Source organism: Fundulus heteroclitus, chromosome 1 (assembly GCF_011125445.2).
Source record: "Fundulus heteroclitus isolate FHET01 chromosome 1, MU-UCD_Fhet_4.1, whole genome shotgun sequence".
In the NCBI taxonomy this organism is placed as follows: Eukaryota; Metazoa; Chordata; class Actinopteri; order Cyprinodontiformes; family Fundulidae; genus Fundulus; species Fundulus heteroclitus.
The window spans coordinates 19,556,494-19,577,622 of NC_046361.1; the positions used below are offsets into that span (position 1 = coordinate 19,556,494).

The following is a 21,129-nucleotide window of genomic DNA, read 5'->3' on the forward strand; positions in this document are numbered from 1 at the left end:
CTTCTACCAAACTTGCTTCGTAATGAGCCCTATCCTACCAGTTTCCCCCACTATGCATGCGCCTGCAGCAACCTTGTCAGAAATCACCGTTTAATTCCAGCTTCTTCCTGCCACAGCCACATAGACCTGTGCAGGATGGCTGCTGGGGTCCAACTGTGATCGTGGCTCTGGCGTAAAGTGCTTTGAGTCGTCAACAAGACTACAAAAGCACTATATATATATATATATATATATATGTATATATATATATATATATATATATATAGTGCTGAGCAAGTAGAGCAACATTTTCCTGTAGTCACTCCCCTGAGGGGGTCCCGAGACACACGTATTACAATAGGCATTCTAATGGTAATTTAGCGAAAGGAATTTAATCAGAAACCTAATTAATATGCGCTAATAAGTAATAACTGTATTAACCATACGTGTCTGAGGAGTTTTATGGTAACTGCCTAATGCTAAGTCCACCCCTGGCTATGCCCATTACAGCTTGTAGATCATGGGAGTAAATATCTGTCTCAAATGTACAAGGATGAACTCTTAGCACCTCTTATGCACCTCAAGTGCATTGGAGCCTATGTTAAAATATGTAAACAGCCATCTGTCACAATGTTTACTAAAACTGGCTTATCCAAATGATTATTGTGCCTCTTCTGATGTCGTCAACCCAAATACACATGAATTTGGGTTCATGTGTAATAAGCAGCTTTTCCTTTAGTCAGCTTTTTTTAAATGTTTGAGGTACTGCAAAGGAAATCTGTGCTCTAATTAATCATACATTTTTTTTTATCAATGGTGTTTCTTTAATCCAGAAAACAAACCTGTCACAGGACTGTATCTTGAACGTCTTCAGACTGATTGCTGTATTCAGATTATTGTATAGATGGGAAATGCCTTATCATGAGATGTATTCTTGCCCTGTGGTTTGGGTCTCTCTATGTGTAACCACTGTGTCCACTGTGGTCTCTGCTTATATTTAGTTTGGCTGTATGGGCGAGTAAGTGGGGAAGGTCTCAGAGGGAGGGGGCAAGAATAGAAACAGTATTCTATAAAGCCTGAGCCTTCTCTCGTGATTCCCCTGAGAAGCAGGGGTTTAGAGTTTAAGAAGATCTACTCGGTTCTTCCTCCTTATCCTTTCCACCTTGCTTCTAGGACACCTTTCTTCTGTTAAACATGTCCAAGGACCTCCATCCGACTATGGACCCAACGAAGATGGGCATTGGACGGTCCATAGCCGTGCTGACGTCAGGAGGAGACGCTCAAGGTGAGTAGAATAATTAGGATATTTTTATTTACACCTTTATTATGAACTATTAAAACACATAATTAGTTCAGAGGCACTCAAACAGCATCTTCCCTCATGCTGTTTTTTTTTTTTGTCTGAAGGTAATGCTGAATCCCAGCCATCTGTAAGGGAGTGTATTTCTTTTGGAGGCCAGTGAAATTAGTACCTCTGTAAATCTTTTTTTCCCCCCTAAGATATTGAGGCGCCATGATGACATGACTCTGACTTAAATTAGCTGCTAATAATGCATCAGTACATGAGCATTAATAAACAATTATCTCCACTTAATGTGTCATTTTCAGAACTCATTGAATCTCAACATTTTAAAATGAAACAATTGTCAGATAAAATAAGGTGCTATCATGGTTTTATTTATTTCTGAAATTTAACTTGCATGTCAAATGTGTTAAAAACTCAACTGCACGATGTTTTATTTTCCTTGTATTCCTCGCCAGCCTGCAGTCTCTCTCTGTGCCGATTAACCCATTTTTGGCCCTCGTCAGTTTCCTTATTCTTCCGCCCTTTGGGGCTAATTTTAGTGGCGTTGACCTTTTTCTGGTATGGAGAAAAGAAACGCCCACTGATCCTTCAGCTGCTGTCTGCTGAAACAAGAGCCGCCGCATGTCACAGCTCTTGTCACAACACAAACTCTCACAGTGGCCCTTTAGTGTGCCAACATCCAGTGGACAGAAGCTGCACATGACTTGGAGAGTCCCCCAAACCCAGCTCCCGTTATTTTTTCCACACGCCTATTTCCGTCTCACGCGGGGCCAAGGTGAAGGTGGACTCCCTCAAAGGTCAAGATCAAGCCAAGATTTTGTGTCTGACTGAACACATGAGGGAGAATCTGGGTTGTGCTGTCTGCCAATTAAACCCAGATCACAGATAAAGATGTTTGTGGCCCTCAGGTATGAACGCTGCGGTGAGAGCCACCGTCAGAGTGGGTCTATACACTGGAGCCAAAGTCTACTTTGTTCACGAGGTACGCACCAATGCGTTAAAACATGTCAGACAAACACTGAGGTGTGTGCTTCCTATGAGAGATAACCGTTTAAGTGCGATGCAGGGCTACCAAGGCCTCGTGGATGGAGGGGATCACATCCGGCCGGCCACATGGGAGAGCGTGTCAATGATGCTTCAGCTGGTGAGTGATGTGCAGCTGACTCACTTTATATTATCACTTATACTCTATATATTATTATATATTATACAGAATCACGAAGCCACAGGTTAATTGATGTGTTGTCAGACGCAAAGACCCGAAAATGTATTGCCCGAAAAGGACAGGACGCATAATTTTCAATGAGTACACAGGTTAAAACGTAATCTGATAAACTTTGGACTTTGATGTAGATATTTTCCAGGTTTGTATGGAAACGTAAATGGAGCATGGAAAAATAGTTATTTTCATGCCATCCATCCAGCCAGCCAGACAGCAAGCAGTCTGGATGGATGGCATCTTCAGATATCCTGGTTTCATTAGTGGTCAAACAATGACCAAAGTCACCCTATAGATTAAAATGGCATTTTACATGATGGCGATTCATATAAAAATCAGCACTGACCAGAGCCTTCTGACCAAGCTTCAGCGCTGTCATTTTCTGTTGTTGATCTCCAGTTCTGCATTACCTTAACAAGCTAAGTGAACCAACAAAGCTCATAACCTCTTTACACTCGAGCGCGTCATCTCAGAGCTCAGTTAGAAAAACCAAAACTGAACAAACATGGTTTGTTTGGGAGGGTTGCCAGGGAAAAAGCACGGTTCTGGTCTGCAGAAGGTTAATCTGAACAAAACACAGTTTATGACACACTATTGACACGCTGAAACAAAAGCATTGATGTTTTTAGATAATACACAGTTTAAGGTTTTTGAGGCACAAATAGCTCTTAACATCTGTAAAGCACGGTGTTGGAAGAGTGATGATAGGGCTTCGTGGTAAAGCCTTAGCACCTAAGCAGTTCATCTCGATGTCAGTCTTCTCCAGGAAATATTGAGACACTCTAATATCTTAATGCCCGGTCCAACATGGATTATGCAACGGCGCATTGACCCCGGTACAGAGGCAGGTTTACCACTGGGTGTCTGAAAAAGAAAAATATCACAGTGCTACAGCAGTCCAGTAATCTGAACTGACCTTTTAACTGCTCCAGCTCCAGCTCGGAGGCTTTTGAACTTGATACTCTAAAGTGTTTAGTGTTGACATCAAACAGCTGATTTTGCCACCTGATTTAAGGTTTGCAGAGATCTAAGCTCATCTAAAGGGGCCCGGTGTGAATGAGCTGTTGAGTGGATGAGAGAACCTTAATCCTCGAGTTTAGGCCATTTCAAGTGTAAATATGGTGTAGAATGAAGCAGCTTCTCCTCTGTGTCTCAGGGTGGCACCGTCATCGGCAGCGCTCGCTGCAAAGACTTCAGGAGCAGGGAGGGCCGCATGAAAGCGGCCTGTAACCTGGTGAAGCTCGGGATCACCAACCTGTGTGTGATCGGAGGTGACGGCAGTCTGACCGGAGCCAACCAGTTCAGGACGGAGTGGAGCGGTCTGTTGGCGGACCTGGTCAGAGCTGGTAAATAAACAAATAAGCCCTTATATTCCCTTTTTTCTATAGAGGATTGGATCTTGTTTATAAACTGTTAGGAGAACAGGCTATCAAGAAAGTCGTATTTAGTCAGCATGCGTTCGCATCAGCAGTTTTCTTTTTCTTCAGGGAAGATTACAGCAGAGGAAGCCAAGAAATCCTCCCACTTGAACATCGTCGGCATGGTCGGCTCTATCGACAACGACTTCTGTGGCACGGACATGACCATTGGCACTGACTCCGCCCTCCACCGCATCATTGAGGTGGTGGACGCCATCACTACAACCGCGCAGAGGTCAGGTCCTTTTCCAGAACCAGAAAATTTAAATCTAAACCTGTGGAGGAGGTCAAATTATGAAGCAGCATCGCATTTTAGCTCTTGACTCAAAAATGTTTACAACCAGCTAAACATTTCCTAATGGAAATTATGTTTCGGAATGTGAACGGAGACACTATTTATAATCTGCGTAACACAAATTGAAACAGTTTATGGTGGTGCTTCAAAGTATTTTACCCCGTAACTTAAATGTTAGTTTTTTTTTTACCCCAACTTAAATGTTTCAGATCATCAAATAATACAAAATGATCCATGAATCTATTGGCGGGTTGTTGTGTGCTATCAATGTGCTATCAAGTGTACGGCTGAACAATTAATCGCAATTTCAATATCATCACAATTTTAAAGAACGCAATTTTCAAATCGCAGAGGTCTGCAACTTTTGGCAATGTAACAATTAATGAATCAGACACGTCCTTTTGCTGTTGTTAATATGTTTAAAGTGGGTTTGGCTCCACATGGAAGCGAAGAGAGTTGCAGCAGTGAGATAATCTAATTTTATTATTTGTTTTAGAGTTTATATAATCATACTGTTTTACCAGAAACTTTCAGGAATCTCACCATAGCATTAAGTATGATGAAACTGATTAATACATAGACATGTTTGTTGGTTTCACAAGGATTGATGTCCAATTCAACAAGCTATTCTCTTGAATGATAATATTCAGATTAATAAAAACTGTTAAATTACTTGTTTTAAATAGTCCTTGTTTACAAACATCTTTACCTACAGGCCATTTTTGTTGCTTGTGGTTAATGCAGAGAAAAGTCAAAATTAAAGCGCCATTATGGTTGAAATATATCGCAGTATAGATTTTTTCCAAAATCGTACAGCCCTAATATGTTTAAAAAGACATGATAAATTAATCTGAAAATAAATTATTGCATTAAATCGCAATATTAAGATAAAAAAATCGCAATTAGATTATTTTCCAAAATCGTTCAGCCCTAATCAAGTGTTTAACTGGCAAAGAGTCTCAAGGATGCCCATGAAGGAATTGTGGATTACTTTTTTAACAACAATTTTGATCAGCTGGCCCATTGGAGGCTTTTTCCACTCTTCACACTCTTCCACTTTTTTAAGCCAGTCAGAGGTGAGCTTTTCAGTGTGTCTTGAGACGTTGCCCTGCTGCATAACCCAAGTGACCTCTAGTTTAAGGTGTTGAACTGAAGGCTAGTCATTCTCCTTCAGGATTTATTCATTTCTTTTAGTAGAGAGGAGAAATTAATGGCTCCATCAATGGCAACAACCCACCCAGGTCCAGAAGCAGGAAGGTAGCACATAGACACATGTTTTGATTATTGATTTGATTAATCCTTTCTCTTAAATACAGTGTTAATTGTACACCAGATGTAATGTTAGTCTACTCAGTGGCTTTCACCGTATAAGCCCCCCACAGAAGCAGTGTTGCCCAGTCTCTCCTTTCTTATTGTAGAATCATGAACAGTGAGCTTGAGTGAGACTTCCAGAACTTTAGATATTTTCCAAACTTTTGTGACCTCCTGGATGAGTCGTTGATGCGCTCTTTGAGTGATTTTGGTAGACCAGCTTCCCCGCTACTGGTTGTTTTCTCCAGTTGTAGATAATGGCTCTCACTGTGGTTCAATGCAGTCCTGAAGCCTGGGAAATGGCCCAGTAGCCCTTTTCAGACTGATAGATTTTATTGACTTGGTTTCATATCTGCACTAGATCAGAGTATGATATGGTGCTTTCTGAGTTAGTTTAACTCACAGATATATATATATATATATATATATATATATATATATATATATATATATATATATATATATATATATAGTATAAATGGGTTTGCTTACTTTATGTCGTCAGACAGGTTTTGTTGAAATAATTTCTTGATTCTGCAGGTCAAGCTAAGGAAACACCTGTGTGGATAAATTAATTGAGCCAAAGAAATACAGGTAGCCACAGCTGATCTATAATGTAACTAGATTTACTGTACATAAGGCCTAAGTGGTTTTGGATGTCTTCACCCTTTATTAAATAAAATCACTATTTGCATTTTGTAGTTAGTCAGCTTTTCTTTGTCTGAGCGTTTGTTTACTGATCTGAAACATTTAAGCGTGACAAAAAGCAAAGAGATGAAATCTGCGTGGAGGCAAATACTTTTGCTCGTAACATTGAATAAAACTGAAATCCTTGCAGGTCTATGGAGGATTTATTTTCACTGTTCTGTATAAAATGTTTCATCTTTATCTGCAGCCACCAGAGGACATTTATCCTGGAAGTGATGGGGAGACACTGTGGGTCAGTTCTTTATGCTTCTTTTGCTTATCTGTATGTGCAACTAAAGCCTAAAATGTAGTACATTGAATTAAGCTACTTCAATCAACTTATTTACTAAAATATTATTTTAAGGCGTAAAAGTTTAAATAATGAAACCATCAGTTCTTATTCCCTGTTAAAAAGAGACTGAAAAAGGATATTAATAATTTTTATTGCTTAGTTATGTTTCTGAATTAGTTGAATAACTGCTCATGTATTAATGTTTTTGGCTTTGCTTTTTGTTTTCTTTGTGGCTTCTATTGTATCACGTCACATAATATCTCTCTCTCTCTCTCACTCTCTCTCTCTCTCTCTCTCTCTCTCTCTCTCTCTCTATATATATATATATATATATATATATAGATATTATATAGATATATATATATATATATATATATATATATACTATATATATTATTATTATACATTAATGATATATATATATATATATATTATTATTATACATTAATGATATATATATATATTATATATTGTATTATATATACATATATTGTATATTTATATATATACAATATATACATATATGTATATTATATACATATATTATTATATAATATTGTATATTATACATTATAATGTATAATGTATATATATATAATAATGTGCCTCATAAGGTTTATTTAAAAACTCTTGCTTCTAATCTTGCTTTGATTGTAAATAGTTTTTTTTATAACATTTGATAAAACATTCAATAATTACTTCACAAAAAGAAAACAGAACATTTGGATAATACAAAAATGTAGTAACATTTCCTAAAACGCATTTAATGTTTTGGAGTTTTCCTCTTTGTATTATTCGTAATGGGCGCTAACGTTTGCAGCCTTCCTGTTTGAAGTTGTGCGTGTGCTCACCTTTGCTGGCCCGACATTCAGACACGGCGTGTTGATCCTTGTTTTGGTCGGTGTGCGCTGCTGCAGATACCTGGCCCTGGTGTCGGCTCTGGCCTGTGGGGCCGACTGGGTTTTCATTCCAGAGATGCCCCCAGATGACGGCTGGGAGAACCACTTGTGCAGGAGGCTGACAGACGTAAGCTTCTCTATTCGTTAGTGATGTCATAAAGGGCCGTGCTTAAGTATTCACACCCCTGCAACATTGTTACATTTTGTCACGCTATAACCACAAACTTCCCTTTATTTAACGTGACACACACATTTAACTCAGGCACAGATTTGTAAAACAGACAATTTGAGCAGAATTCAATGGTTTTTGCTGAAATCACAGCTGCGAGTGCTTTGGGTTGGGGTTTTGACCAGCTTTGCACATTTGGAGAGTTTCCTGTTCTTCTTTTTTCAAAATAACTCATGCTTGTTCAGATTGTGAACATCCAAGTTCATGATTTGCTATCGGTCCTTCATTGTGTTCAGGACTGGACTTTAACCGGGCCGTTCTAACACGCTAATATGCTTTATACTTAGTGTTGCCTTATTCTGGTCCTATGTCCTGGGTCATTTTGGTGCTGGAAGGTGAACACCGAATAAATTTTTCTGGATTGCATTGTTTTTAGCTCCTTCTATCTTCATATCCGCTCTGACCAGCTTCCCTGTCTCTGCCGAGCAAATGCATCCTCCCAGCATGATGCTGCCGTCACCATGTTTTACATTCAGAATGGTTGTACAGGGCGATCTGTGGTTTTATTCTTCTGTCATATGTTGCATTTTCCTAGGCTAAAAAGTTCACTTTTGGTATCATCCGACTACAGTTGCTTGTTCTGCATTTCTGCCGTGTCTCCTACGTGGCTTGGGGCCAACGGCCATTTTTATGGCTTTCTTCTTGCCACACAGCCTGCTTAAAGGCATACTACGCAACATTTTTCAGTTAATTAATGTGTTCCATACCGTTTTGGATGATTAAATGAGTCATTTCAGGTCGAACAAAGGTTTTCTTGGCCGCCATGGTGGTCTGTGGGGGAAATACCGTACTTGCAATTGCAGGAGCCCTCGGCCCGCACCCACAGGCTCAGAAGTCTCATGCAAGACCGCGAGAGTCGGTCTTGCTTTACGGCGAGAACTCCATGTGTTTTTGCCCTGCTATTCATTATATGCACGCGCGAAAGCAACAACATCTGCTAAGCTCAAAACAACCGCGCCTGGCTTGACGGAGAAACCAGAACAGCTGAGCATCTTTACGACAGTGCACTTTTACTTTCGCCCTCTGGGGGGAGCCTCGCTGGAAAATCAACCCCGGTTGCATAGTATACCTTTAATGTTCCCTCACGTTAAATTACAACAAATACATTGACGTTTGAAGTGTAAGAAAAGCCACTTTCATGGCAATCAGAACATGCAAACATGATATATCCTATTGTTGGTTATTGTCTATATTTTAGCAAAGGAGTCGAGGGTCTCGTCTGAATGTGATTATCGTGGCAGAGGGCGCCATCTCCAGTGACGGCAAACCAATCACATCGGACCAGATCAAAAAGGTACAGCTCATTTTCCTCTACTTGGACTGTTTACTGTTACTCTGACATTGACAGAAAAAGTTAAAAAGTTGCATATTCACCTGCTTCCAGTTGGTAACCGACAGGCTTGGCTTTGACACGCGGACCACCATCCTCGGACACGTCCAGAGAGGGGGAACGCCGTCTGCTTTCGACAGGATCCTGGTGACTACCTGCGCTATAACACGATCGGCCTAACCTTTTTCTCACACAAACATGCTGATCTAGAGGTGCGTCTGTCCCGCAGGGCAGCAGGATGGGCGTGGAGGCGGTGATGGCGCTGCTGGAGGCCACGCCGGACACCCCTGCCTGTGTGGTCAGTCTGTCTGGAAACCAGGCCATCAGGCTGCCCCTCATGGAGTGTGTCCAAGTGGTGCGTATCAATGTTTTTACTCACACATCCTGCTGATCCTGTTTTCATTATTCATAAACGTCACTGGGACGCGTTTCCTCGGCTCTCCTTTCCACGTGTTATTTGCAGACCAAAGACGTGACGGCTGCCATGGCTTCCGGCAAATTCGACGAGGCTATCAAGCTCAGGGGAAAGTATGTGTCGTCATACTTTCATTATCTTAAAAAAAATAAGGTTGTGCATATAATGAGTAGAATTAAATCTTAATACAAATAGGGTTATTTTTATGTCCTCAGACTCACAATGAGTTGTTCAGATGTAGATGTTCATATGTTCAGATATTCTTCATATTTGGGTGATTCTAGTGATTCTTTGTCCCAATCACTGACAAAAACAAAAACAAAGATGAGAATCAAAAACTCATCTGAATTTAAGATATTTTCAGAACTTACCTTGAATTTAGCTAATGATGTTTCTCATTTTCAGGAGTTTTGAAAATAACTGGAACACATACAAGCTGCTGGCTCACATCAATCCTCCAGATGTTAAGGTGAGCATCCCTCCCTTTTTTTTAAATTTTGCACCAGACTCCATACTCTGCTTTTAGAACGATCGAACTGAATAAGGATATCATTGTTCATAACCAACACTTTGGCTGTTTCTCTTCGTGGCAGAGCAACATCAACGTGGCTGTCATGAACATCGGAGCTCCCTGCGCCGGCATGAACGCTGCGGTCCGTGCGGCAGTGAAGATGGGCATCATCCAGGGTCACTCCATGTTTGCTGTCCATGATGGTTTTGATGGTCTGGCTCATGGACAGGTACCTGTTCATTGTCAATGTCTGTGTTAGAAACATAAATAAGTGGTAAATGGCCTGTACCTGTATAGCGGTTAAAAGTCCTGAGGACCCCAAAAAGAGCTTTACACTGCATTCAGTCATTTATGGTAAAAAAAAAAAAAGATGTTTTTTTTTTTATCAATAAATCTGTAGAGAATGAGAAACTGTGGAAACACTGGATATATATATATATATATATATATATATATATATATATATATATATATATATATATATATATACACACAGTTAAGCCCAAAATTACTCATACTTCTGGCAGATTTAGGTTTAAATCGAGTCTTGAGTCCTGATTTCAACGACTTGGAGCTCATCATCTAAGAATAATTAATCAAAATACGTATTCATACTCCTTGTTGAATAGTTTTATGATTAGTGATTTTAGCCTAAATTGTGCATTTTAGGTGAATTAATAATTTTAGGCTTTACTTTCCAAGAATATTAATGAATTAAAAAGAGGCAAGAGGCAGAATGGTCACCTATTTTTTTTTTTGTAGGACAACAGAGAAAAGGACAATTTAGAGTAAATTTATTTAAATCCATTGTAATACCTGACCAATTGTAAAATGTAATGGGTATTGGGGTAAACTGGGTAGGCTTAGCATTGTATATTTAGATTTTCAAAGCATTATTGCTTTGAAAAATATTGCATTTATGCTTTACTTTGCTTAGTACAGGGGTCCGTAGCTGTACTCTTAACACAGTATTTTTAATTTTGGCTTTCCTTAATGTCTCTTAATCTTTTTGTCATAATATTAAAACGTTTCGAATATACTTAAAAACATCTTTAATATTTTGTGTTCTGCGTCTCTGTTTATTTAAATGAATTTCTGGCTCCTCTGGAAATGTGTGTTTAAACATTTTCATCTGGTCATCCTGCCTGACTGCAGATCGAGCCCATAAACTGGACCACGGTGAGCGGCTGGACTGGAAAAGGAGGCTCGGTGTTGGGAACTAAGAGGTGAAAGAGTGTTGGTGCATATTTCTGTGACACTTTATCTAAGCCGGCACTTATATAGCCAAATATGTTTGTATGTGCATGAAGAACTCTTCCAGGGAAACTGTTGGAGGAAATCAGTGAGAACATAGCCAAGTTCAACCTCCATGCTTTGATCATTATTGGTGGATTTGAGGTAAGATAAAACTTTTTTTTGTAAATGATGGTTAATCTGTCCCCCTAGACCAGGGGTGTCCAAAGTGTGGCCCGGGGGCCATTTGTGGCCCTTGTGCTGATTTTGTCTAGCCCTCCAACTTCATTTCAAAAAAGATTTGGCCGACCAACACTGGTGGCTTTTTGCATATGGAGACTTTTTATTTTTAATTACTGTAAATGTATTATAGACAAGTGAAAACCTTACAACTGAATGTTTGGTACAACACAAAACATCTGTCCCTTAATAAGCACACTTTTGACAATTGCTTTAATTTCATAGTTAAATAGGGCGACTTTTACTCCAATGCAGACTTTGGTGCATTAAAATCTGACTGGAATTCATTTATTAAAATTGGCCAAGTACAGTTTAATATGTTTTGGTCATGTTATTTATTTATTTTTATTCATTTTTTTGGCCCTCAAGTGTTTTCGATTGAACAATTTTGGCCCAATGGCCGAAAAGTTTGGACACCGCTGCCCTAGACTGAGGGGTGTATTTTCCTCGAACATTATAAGCTTGACAGTTTTGCCCTCATGTTAAAAAGACCTATCAAAAATTGGCTTTCTCTGCTGCAGGCCTATGTTGGAGGTCTGGAGATGGTTCAGGCCAGGGAGAAGTACGAGGAGATGTGCATACCCATGGTGGTGATCCCCGCCACTGTCTCCAACAACGTCCCCGGCTCCGACTTCAGCATTGGCGCCGACACCGCCCTGAACACCATCACCTCCGTCAGTGGTGAAACGCCAAAAATAACCGCGGCTGTTCGAGGATAGTCAAACAACTAAAATTATTCCTGTTTTGTCATCTGTGCAGACCTGTGACAGAATCAAGCAGTCCGCAGCCGGAACCAAGCGCCGCGTGTTCATTGTCGAGACCATGGGTGGATACTGTGGATACCTGGCCACCATGGCAGGACTGGCTGCTGGGGCTGACGCTGCGTACATCTATGAGGAAAAATTCAACATTAGGGACCTGGAGGTGAGCTTTTTTATAAATATATATATATATTTATTTTTTTATCAGGCAGAGGTAACATATTTTGACTGTGTGATGTGTAAAATTGCACCACAGACAAACGTAGAGCATCTTGTGGAGAAGATGAAGACAACGGTGAAGCGAGGTTTGATTCTCAGGTATGTTTGGCTCAACGGCACGCAGGACAAGAAGAGTCAGGGGACAAACACTTGTCCAATATGTTGAATTTGGGAACCCTTTAAGCCATTTTAACCCTCGTACCGGGACTCATGTCTCAATAAAAAGCCTAAACTTATGATATTATAATGTCTGCACTTTTATTTCACCGTTTCAGCTCCGGGTAACCATAGAAGTAATTGACATCAAAACGTCAGTGCCATCTACAAAATTATTTTTTTTTTTTCTATTTCTGTTTCATCTTACTTATTCATTCGTCACAGACCTCATTCTCATGCTTCTTTGCAAAGTAGCTCAAGCTCAGACAGAATGAATCACCTTCTGCCACATGTCACGGCTTGTGACAAGCTACACATGGGACCTCTTGTGGCTTTTTTTAGATGGTGGTTTTCTTCTACACTCTGTTGGACTCTATTTACTAATTAGGTGACATTTGAAATGTATTGGTTGCATGGGATTTTATTTAGGGGTGCCAGTGTAAAGGAGGCTAAATAACCTTCCACACCACATCTTTCAGATCTTTATATTATTCGTAAAAGAAAACGTACACCATGCATCATTTTCTCCATCTCACGTTTAAGCATCTCTTCCTAATGGTCTACATTTGTGTTAGTCTCATCAAATCTCTGTGAAATCATTGAGGTTTTTGGTGGTACTGTGATAAAAATGTTAAAATCTTCAAAGGGGATGAAACTTTTGCAAGGCACCGTACATCACAGTAAAAAAAATCCTGCTTACAAAATCAAACTAAAAAAATCCAGATTCTTCTTTTTTTTATCGTAGTTGTTGCTAAATGGTCGTTACTTTCTGACATGTTTGAACTGAAAACAATTTTGACCTTCCTCTCACGTTATCATCATTGTTCTAAACGTCCCTTCTCCCCAATTTGGCTGTGTGCTGACTTGTGTTCCCCGTCCTCTCACGTCAGAAATGAAAACTGCAATGCCAACTACACCACGGACTTCATCTTTAACCTGTACTCGGAAGAAGGCAGAGGAGTCTTTGACTGCCGCAAGAACATCCTTGGACACATGCAGCAGGTCAGGAAGAATCAACATGCAGCCAGAGCATAAAACACGTTTTCTTTTTTGAGTTAATCAAGGTTAATTGTCCTCTTCTCAACTGCAGGGCGGAACTCCGACGCCCTTTGACCGAAACTTTGCCACAAAGATGGGAGCTAAATCTATTCTCTGGCTGACTGAGAAGCTCAAGGAGTGCTACAGGCATGGTACGTGCGCCTAAAACGATATTGTTCAATGTTTTTAATGCAAACAGAGATTAGCCAGCAGTCAATTAGCGTTTCTGGTTTTGATTATTATATTTACGTATGAATACACAGAAGATGGGTGTAATGGTTAAGGGCAGTCGTTGTTGTTTTAGCTGAGAAGTTTAAAGGCCAAAAAATGACCAAACTTTCACAGGAACGTTATAACATAACTACAAGTGATGGGATACACTCTACTTAAAAAGAGAGATCTGTAGACAGAAGACTTAAATGGGGAGGGTGGTAAGGAATGATAAAAAAGAAAACGTGACCCGTTAGGCTTTCTCATTTAGATTTAGGAAACAAATGTTGTTTTTTTCCCCGGCTGTTGCCAGATGTCGTTGAGCTGGAAGTCCCACTCTTCCCAAGCATAACTTAAAGGTGGAGATGGATAATAAAAGGGGTAAAGGAAAAGGATAAAGTGGGATAGTCATATAGTTAAATTGATGCTTACTATGCGATAGATGAAATGATAATACAGCCCGGATATCCCTAAGACGTAGATTTTAAATGTGTAAACTTTAAAATGGCTCTTTCTTAAGTCAAGCTTCTCGAACAGTGTACTGGAAAAAGATATTAGAAGCCATTAACACAGCATAATTTTACTATATATAACTGTTTTAAAAGACTACGATGCCATGTTTATGCTTGATAATACAGAAAACCATCAGAAGCCCCATTGACTCATGGTTCTCTGGCAGTACAGTAGTCATGTGGTTTGAATTTTCTGGATTATTTGTTAGGAAAACCGACAAGTCTGGGTAGCGCTCATATTCTGATGTTTTTAAATCACATTGTAACTTTGATAAAGAATCTCTTTACCGGTTTTCTGAGAAGCTTTCATTAGGTGTAAGCCCTAAAAATCTAAATGAATGGAAATCAACGCTCAAAATCTCTGGCACATTTGAACTCTTTGTGTGACGAGTCCATATAATATTTGATAATTAACTTTTGGATGATGTTGTAATTTTTTGAGGCACACTTTTATGGTCTGCAAACCAGTATTTTGTTTCCACAGAGCTTGGGGATGGGTTCACTGTTTCACTTTGTCTCACTTAGGTCGAATCTTTGCCAACACGCCAGACTCTGCCTGTGTACTGGGCATGAGGAAGAGGGCGCTCACCTTCCAGCCTCTAGATGATCTGAAAGCGGACACAGACTTCGAGTAAGTCACACAGCCGCCAACTGAAATGACAAATTGTGCTGAGCAGAGCATCGGTCGTAAAGATGGCTGATCCCTCTCCTCGCTCTCTCTCTCTCTCTCTCTCTCTTCATTGCAGGCACCGCATCCCGAAGACACAGTGGTGGCTGAAAATCAGGCCCATCATGAAGATCCTGGCCAAGTACGACATCAAGCTGGACACATCTGAACACGCCGACATGGAGCATGTGTTCAACAAGAGGGGAAACCACCTGAAGTAGACTGGGCCTTTTTGCTTTGGGGCAGATGGTTGGTTTAGGGCATTTTTCTCTGTTCAGTTACCTGTTTTTAATTTTCCAGTCCAACCACTTATGTGCCTTAATAAAAAAGCTGCTGTTTTAACATACATGAGTGTGTTTGTTTTTTTATATTAAATTCAATAGTTCACACTGGTTGTCAGCTAGTATAAAGAGATATTTGAAGTGACCAAATAAGTAAACATTTATTTATAAATCAGTGAGTTATACTTGGCTTGCATTTCTTTACCAGCCTTAAGCATTTCACTTCACTGAGATTCAAGATAGGAAATGGATAACTAGAACATTACTAGTGAGTGAATTTCTTTTTACACTGGAAGTCGTCAGTCTCTGACTGATAAATCACCGTTTACAAGTGAATCTCCTTACTTTCAAGGGGCTACAACCAGTGAAATCTTTGTTTTTACACCGGTGGTTCAGCTAGATAAGGATTTTATTGCTGACACAAAACCTTATGAGCTTAACTTGTCATGTTTAAGCATTGTCATCGCTTACCTTTTCTGATTAGGTTTCAAGAGCAGAAAGAAACAGTTGATTACATCACAAGCCTCGCCTTCTCTTGTTGAAAAATGAAAAGACACGTAAGAGCCATGTCACCTGCTGTTAACTGCTGAATGTCATTTTATTTTGGAATGTTAATCCCGTTAAAACATTTGGATTTAAAGGTGCCAAAATATATGATAGTTACTTAATATTGGGCTGTTTTGTGCTATAACTGTTATCCAGTAAGGCAAGGCAAATTTATTTGTTTAAAAAATTTCAGTACATGGACAACACAAAGTGCTTCAGATAATTAAAATATAGGAAGATAAAAACAATAAAAGCAAGTTAAGAAGCGAGCACATTTTAGGAAGTTTTCAAGCATTGCATTTCCAAAACTAAACTACTCCCACTTTATAATATAACTTGGTTGTCAAATGAAATATAATTTTTTTAAAGTAATTTAAAAATATGTTTCTTTTAATAAAAATAGATTTTTGGAAATGTGCTTCTATGTTTAGTGTATTTCTGATTGAATTCTAGAAAACTAGTTTTATTTATTTAATATGGATGTAAAAAATCTTCACCCTTGTGTCAGTTCATTAACAATTTACAGTCCATTCAGAAAGTATGCACACCTCTTTTCCACAGTTGCAGATTTATTCTAAAACCGATTTTCCTGTTTTCAGTAAATACATTCTTTGTAAAGATAAAAAAAAAAAAAAAATATATATATATATATATATATATATATATATATATATATATATATATATATATATATAATATGTAGTTCCAGGATTCATTGCAAGAACACCTTTTAACTTTAAAATGAGCCCTTTTGCCTAGACTGCAAAGAAGAGGTGTTCTGTCTGTGTTGGTGGAAAAAAAAAAACTACAATACAAAAAAACTACAGGAAGCGGAAGAGGAAACGGCTTCTGCAAAGGTCAATAAGAACTCGCGGTGGCAGCTGGGACGTCGGCGGACTGTGTGTCTGCGCTGAGGGAAGGTGCATGTCCCCAGTGTCCGCTCCGCTCGCCCGACAAGGAATGCGCCTTGCGAAGTCGCTGGGAGGTGTAACAATTGCTAAAGCTCCAGCGGAGACTGTGGTGTCAAAGGAGTCATGGTTTGGCGTCGCTCTTCCTGTTCTCATCCAAGCGCGCGAGCCTGATTCATTGAGCTAGCTGCCGTTAGCCCGCTCCGTTGATTCATCGCGCGCTAGCCTGCTAGCTGCAGTGTGCGGTTGACCGGGAGACGAGCTCGACTGACTGAGAAGCACAGCCGGTGTTTGGGAAACGAGGTGGTGGCGGCGGCAGGCGGGGGGCCGGGAGAACGAAACGGGGTGGAAGTGAGTCAGGAGCGGCTGATGAGTTCAGACCAGAGCGGAGAGCCACCGCTGCTGCAGGAGGAGGCTGATCCCGGACCGAAGAGCGGTGGGAAGGACGAGGCTCCGCTGGGGAACGAGGGAGGGTCAGGCGGCATGGTGAGTTGAGGCCTAATTTAGCTTCTCGGCTAGCTGGCTAAGCGACTTATGCTCACCCGATGTGGTGCTGAAATAAAGGCACCTCTGTCATGGGAAGACAATTTGATTGATTGAGCGATAGCCTTGAGCGACACACGGACCAGTTTTTGTCAGTTCTGAGCACGATGGTCGTTTTATCTTTTGCTCATGTGTACACAGTGGGGGGCTTTTTATGCCACCCTTGCAGAATCCATAACCCTTGCCCTCAGCATTAAGTGTACTTTTAAATTGCAAAAAAAAAAAAAAACTGTAGCTATTTAAAAATATATATAAAAAAATTTAAAGGCATTACTCCATTTCTCACGTTTAAAATGTTTTTTTTTTTTTTTTTTTTTTTTTTTTTTAATAAAAACGCATGCGGTAGGAAAAGTGTTTCTTTTTTTTTTTCTTTCCGGCATAACACCAGAGACCTCATGAGCGCATGAGTCACATTTATCAGCTAAAATTAACCCAACAAAGTAGCGATAGGCCGATAACTCTAAACTTGGGTTGTGTTTTTTTTTTCTTTTTTTTTTTTTTTAAACCCCCGTCTAGATTTTTTTTCAACACCTAGTTGCAGCAACCTTTTTCGCCTTTTTGTTGGCGTCTCGACCCACTTGAGACGCCACGGCTTAAACGCCTGTTTGCAGGCAGTTTATGTAAATGTGTCGTTAGCAAGGGGCTCCATGGCGGTTGGCTAACTCGAGCCGCTACTTCCCAGCTCTCTTAATAAGTAGTTTGCTGAGTAATAATTAGCTTACGACTTAAGTTTTGACGCAGCCGTATAATGTCGGTAGGCGCCAAGTAAAGCAAAAGACCACACATTGAATTAATTGGTGAAAAGTGCGTGAGTTGTTGAGCGAGTAGCTGGCGTTCATTCGCTGTAATGTGAGGGCTAATCGCCGTGCTAGCTAGCTAGCCTAGCCAGTGCAGGAACGTGCGCTGTAAATACCTGGCCTGCGCTGCGCAGTCAGCTGACGCGTCTTGGTTGTCCCCGGCCTGTGACACAGAAGCACGCATATTGTCACCATGTTTCAAGTTGCACCGCTCATAAACGCCCTTCCCTGTTTTCATTGACGAGAGATGCAGGTGAAACATGTAACAGCAAGCTGCTCCTGTCAGACTGAACTGCAAAGGGTGTAGAGGCTGTTGGCGAGAGATAAGGACAGAATTGGGAAGTCAGGTTAATGTGGCTGTTGCTACCGAGGGTTAAAACAGCCACATGAGAAATGAGACACAAACTGATAGATGACCAGTTCTCACGGATTACCACAATGTAAACACAGATTACCTAATGTGCTCATAAGGAGTGTATAAATATTTAACAGCGCCAGAGCAGATGTCAGCTAACAGAGCTTATTTACTTGGTAAGGTAGAACAAAATAGATCACCATAGATGTTAGAAAATCATGCATTGGTTCTGTTATTGGTAAATTCTTTTTAAACATTCACATTTTTCTCACGGCTCTTTCTTAATGTTGTTTCCCCCAGACTTTGACCTTTTATCATCTTGACCACGGTCATTTGTGGCAGGCGTAGAATATATTAGCCAATAGTTACTGCCCTCCAAACACTCATTTTTTGGGTTAATGTAGCATGTGCTAATATGGGAAGGGCAAGAAAATTTGCAGCCCCAGTGGCACTCTGTTTGCCAGTTTGTTTGTTTTTTATGGGAGAAAATTACTGTTCTGGTTTTAAATAAATGTTTCTTTAAATATTTATCAGTATTTGGAACTGACCTTTCAAATAAATAATTTTTTAGATGGTGGCGTTCCCTCTTAAAGTTGTTGTGATACTAAAATGTCAAAGTTGATATAGATATTAAGAAAAATACTCAATACTATTTTTAACACAGCAGCAACATTTTCTTTTAGGCACAGTGTTCTGTCTGGTTAAAAGCAAAAATTTAAAAATTGGTTAAAAGCAAAAATAGAATTAATTACAATACGACCAGCTTAACATTAACTTTATTAGGTTAAAGAGGCTTAAGTTTCACCTTCTTGTTTGGCTAAACAGAAGAAAAGGGAACACTATTAAGTGTTAATATCCTTTATACCTGTATGTATCTTTGATTCAGTCATCCAATTATTTTATTATTTTTAGTCTGTTACTGTGTTGCCTGTCAAATTTAGGATGATACAAATAAATGTTGCTACTGAGGGGGCAAGTAAAGAATTATTCTATACAAAAGACAAGTTTCCAAACAATCTGGTGCATATAAAACTAATGAGTTGATCTAAAGTTGATCTTATTGATCAACTAATCATTAATTGATAAGCAGCCATTTTCTCTTCTTGCATCAAGAGGGTCTTTCCAATAGCATGAAGGGCTTTTTGTACAATGTATTTACAATTGTACAAAATAGGGTGGCACAATTTATTTATTGTGCCACTCTATTAAATACTGACTGCAATTAACAATTGTTTTTATTACACATTACTTTACTTTGTCATATTTCTAAGATATAACACATCATTGAACAAAAAAAGAGTCGAAGAAAATATTTATAATCCTCATGAGAGCTCTCACTATCAACCACTCTTATTACTGTGAATGCAGTAGGCATTCACAGTTATTGAGATCCTCTTTTGCGTTTTTACTGTTTAAAGTTTGATTCGCTTCTCCTCCTACAATTTTTCTCCGATTTCAACCATTCAACTTTTAAACTATTCAGCTTCTTCTGGAATCGATGGCTATATCTTTTTGTACTTTTAACTTTTCAACTTTTTAAAATATTCAGCTTTTTCTGCAAATTTTCAGCTTTTTTTTCTCCCATAGGAAATGAATGCAATTCACAAAAATTCCGCTCATTTCAGCTGCTTTTTGACAGCTTACTGCTTCAGCCTACTTTCAGCTAGAAACGCCATTCAACTTTTAAAATGTAGTGATATCTTTCAGCTATTATGGTCTATTTCAGCTTTTTCATATCTTTTACCATTTTCATATAGTACCTCCTTAAAATAATTTTGGCTTTTCAAAAAATTCAGCAAATAACATGCGTTGCTATGGTCGTCAAGGAGGCAGTTATAGAGTGCGCACTCTAGAAATTCAACAAATTCTTCATCTCCGAACAACTTCTTCTCACTCGCTCAATTTTCAACCTATCCACATAAATTATACATCAAAACGTAGGGATTTTTGTCTGGATTCAGGAAATGTAACCCTCATTGGTGTGGCATTTATAGATTTTTCGCAAATCCCCTCAGAGCGACACAAACCCGAAACCTCCCCCATTCATTTCCTATGGAGCGGTTTTGAAAAATGACGTCTGAAAATCCAAAACATCACACGTTTTCGCATCGTCGCTACTCCTAAACCGTTTGATGTACAGGCATGAGACTTTCACATATGAATGTCCCAACCCTTCTGGCACTCACAAAAAAGGAATTTTGTGGATAACTGTTACGGTTTTTCCGCAGGAACAATTTGTTCGGGAGTAGCGAATGTGCAAAATCCTGAAAATGCTTTAGAGCTGCATTTTTCCACATGATCCACTTTTTTACATGGTCGCTGTGCCTACACCGATTTTTGTACAAACATAAAAATGAGCAACATAGTCCTCAAAAGTCTGCTGATACTCACAGTGAAAGAATTAATTTGATATCTCTTATACTTTTTCAGCTAGAGCGATTTGTTCGGGACCATTTTTAGAGGATTTTGGAAATTTCTTAAAAATTTTCTTTAGATCATAATTTTTTACACCTTTATTAAAATATTTCCAGCAAAAACCGATACCAAGTCTTCTTCCCCTATCCGTTAAGAAAGAAACGCAGAAAAGATTACGTCTCTACCATTTACAGATCAGGAGATATGGAGCGTTGTGCGAGGCAAAGTTCTCCATTATAACCCAATGGGACATATTGTGAGCAAAGTCTCTGCACTTCGGTAGACTGGCCGCTGCAGGTGTGTGAGTGAGTTTCCATGACGACGGAACTCTGAGGGCCAGAGGGAGAAGCTCCATTA

General features: G+C 39.5%; 2 protein-coding genes across 4 annotated transcripts in view; both read left to right on the plus strand.

Moving 5' to 3' along the window:
• Positions 1-1,098: 1,098 nt before the first annotated feature.
• pfkma (phosphofructokinase, muscle a) lies at positions 1,099-15,273 on the plus strand. The gene is made up of 22 exons (XM_021320509.2): positions 1,099-1,264; positions 2,194-2,267; positions 2,352-2,429; positions 3,661-3,850; positions 3,992-4,157; positions 6,424-6,468; positions 7,425-7,533; positions 8,834-8,929; positions 9,020-9,112; positions 9,195-9,320; positions 9,429-9,493; positions 9,786-9,849; positions 9,974-10,120; positions 11,047-11,117; positions 11,202-11,289; positions 11,886-12,038; positions 12,124-12,288; positions 12,382-12,443; positions 13,391-13,502; positions 13,591-13,690; positions 14,786-14,891; positions 15,007-15,273. Exons 1-22 carry the CDS (start codon positions 1,174-1,176, stop codon positions 15,146-15,148), a joined length of 2,343 nt encoding a protein of 780 aa, XP_021176184.2. The 5' UTR covers positions 1,099-1,173; the 3' UTR covers positions 15,149-15,273.
• A 1,338-nt stretch (positions 15,274-16,611) lies between these two features.
• The window catches only part of LOC105931760 (la-related protein 4), a 42,043-nt gene continuing 37,525 nt past the window's right edge, over positions 16,612-21,129 (plus strand). For 2 of the 3 annotated variants that reach the window (XM_012870593.3, XM_012870594.3), the window contains exon 1: positions 16,613-17,148. In XM_012870593.3, the coding sequence (XP_012726047.2) occupies positions 17,032-17,148 (117 nt within the window). In that variant the 5' untranslated portion in view covers positions 16,613-17,031. Of the gene's footprint in view, positions 17,149-21,129 lie in introns of all 3 variants that reach the window. The other variant, XR_004931077.1, reaches the window with a different exon arrangement.

Bases quoted from the DNA above. Each gene is read 5' to 3' on its own strand.
- pfkma (XM_021320509.2), top strand. From the start codon at position 1,174: ATGTCCAAGGACCTCCATCCGACTATGGACCCAACGAAGATGGGCATT. The intron at 8,930-9,019 runs GTACAGCTCATT...ACCTGCTTCCAG, and splicing joins CATCGGACCAGATCAAAAAG to TTGGTAACCGACAGGCTTGG. The intron at 13,503-13,590 runs GTCAGGAAGAAT...TCTCAACTGCAG, and splicing joins TCCTTGGACACATGCAGCAG to GGCGGAACTCCGACGCCCTT.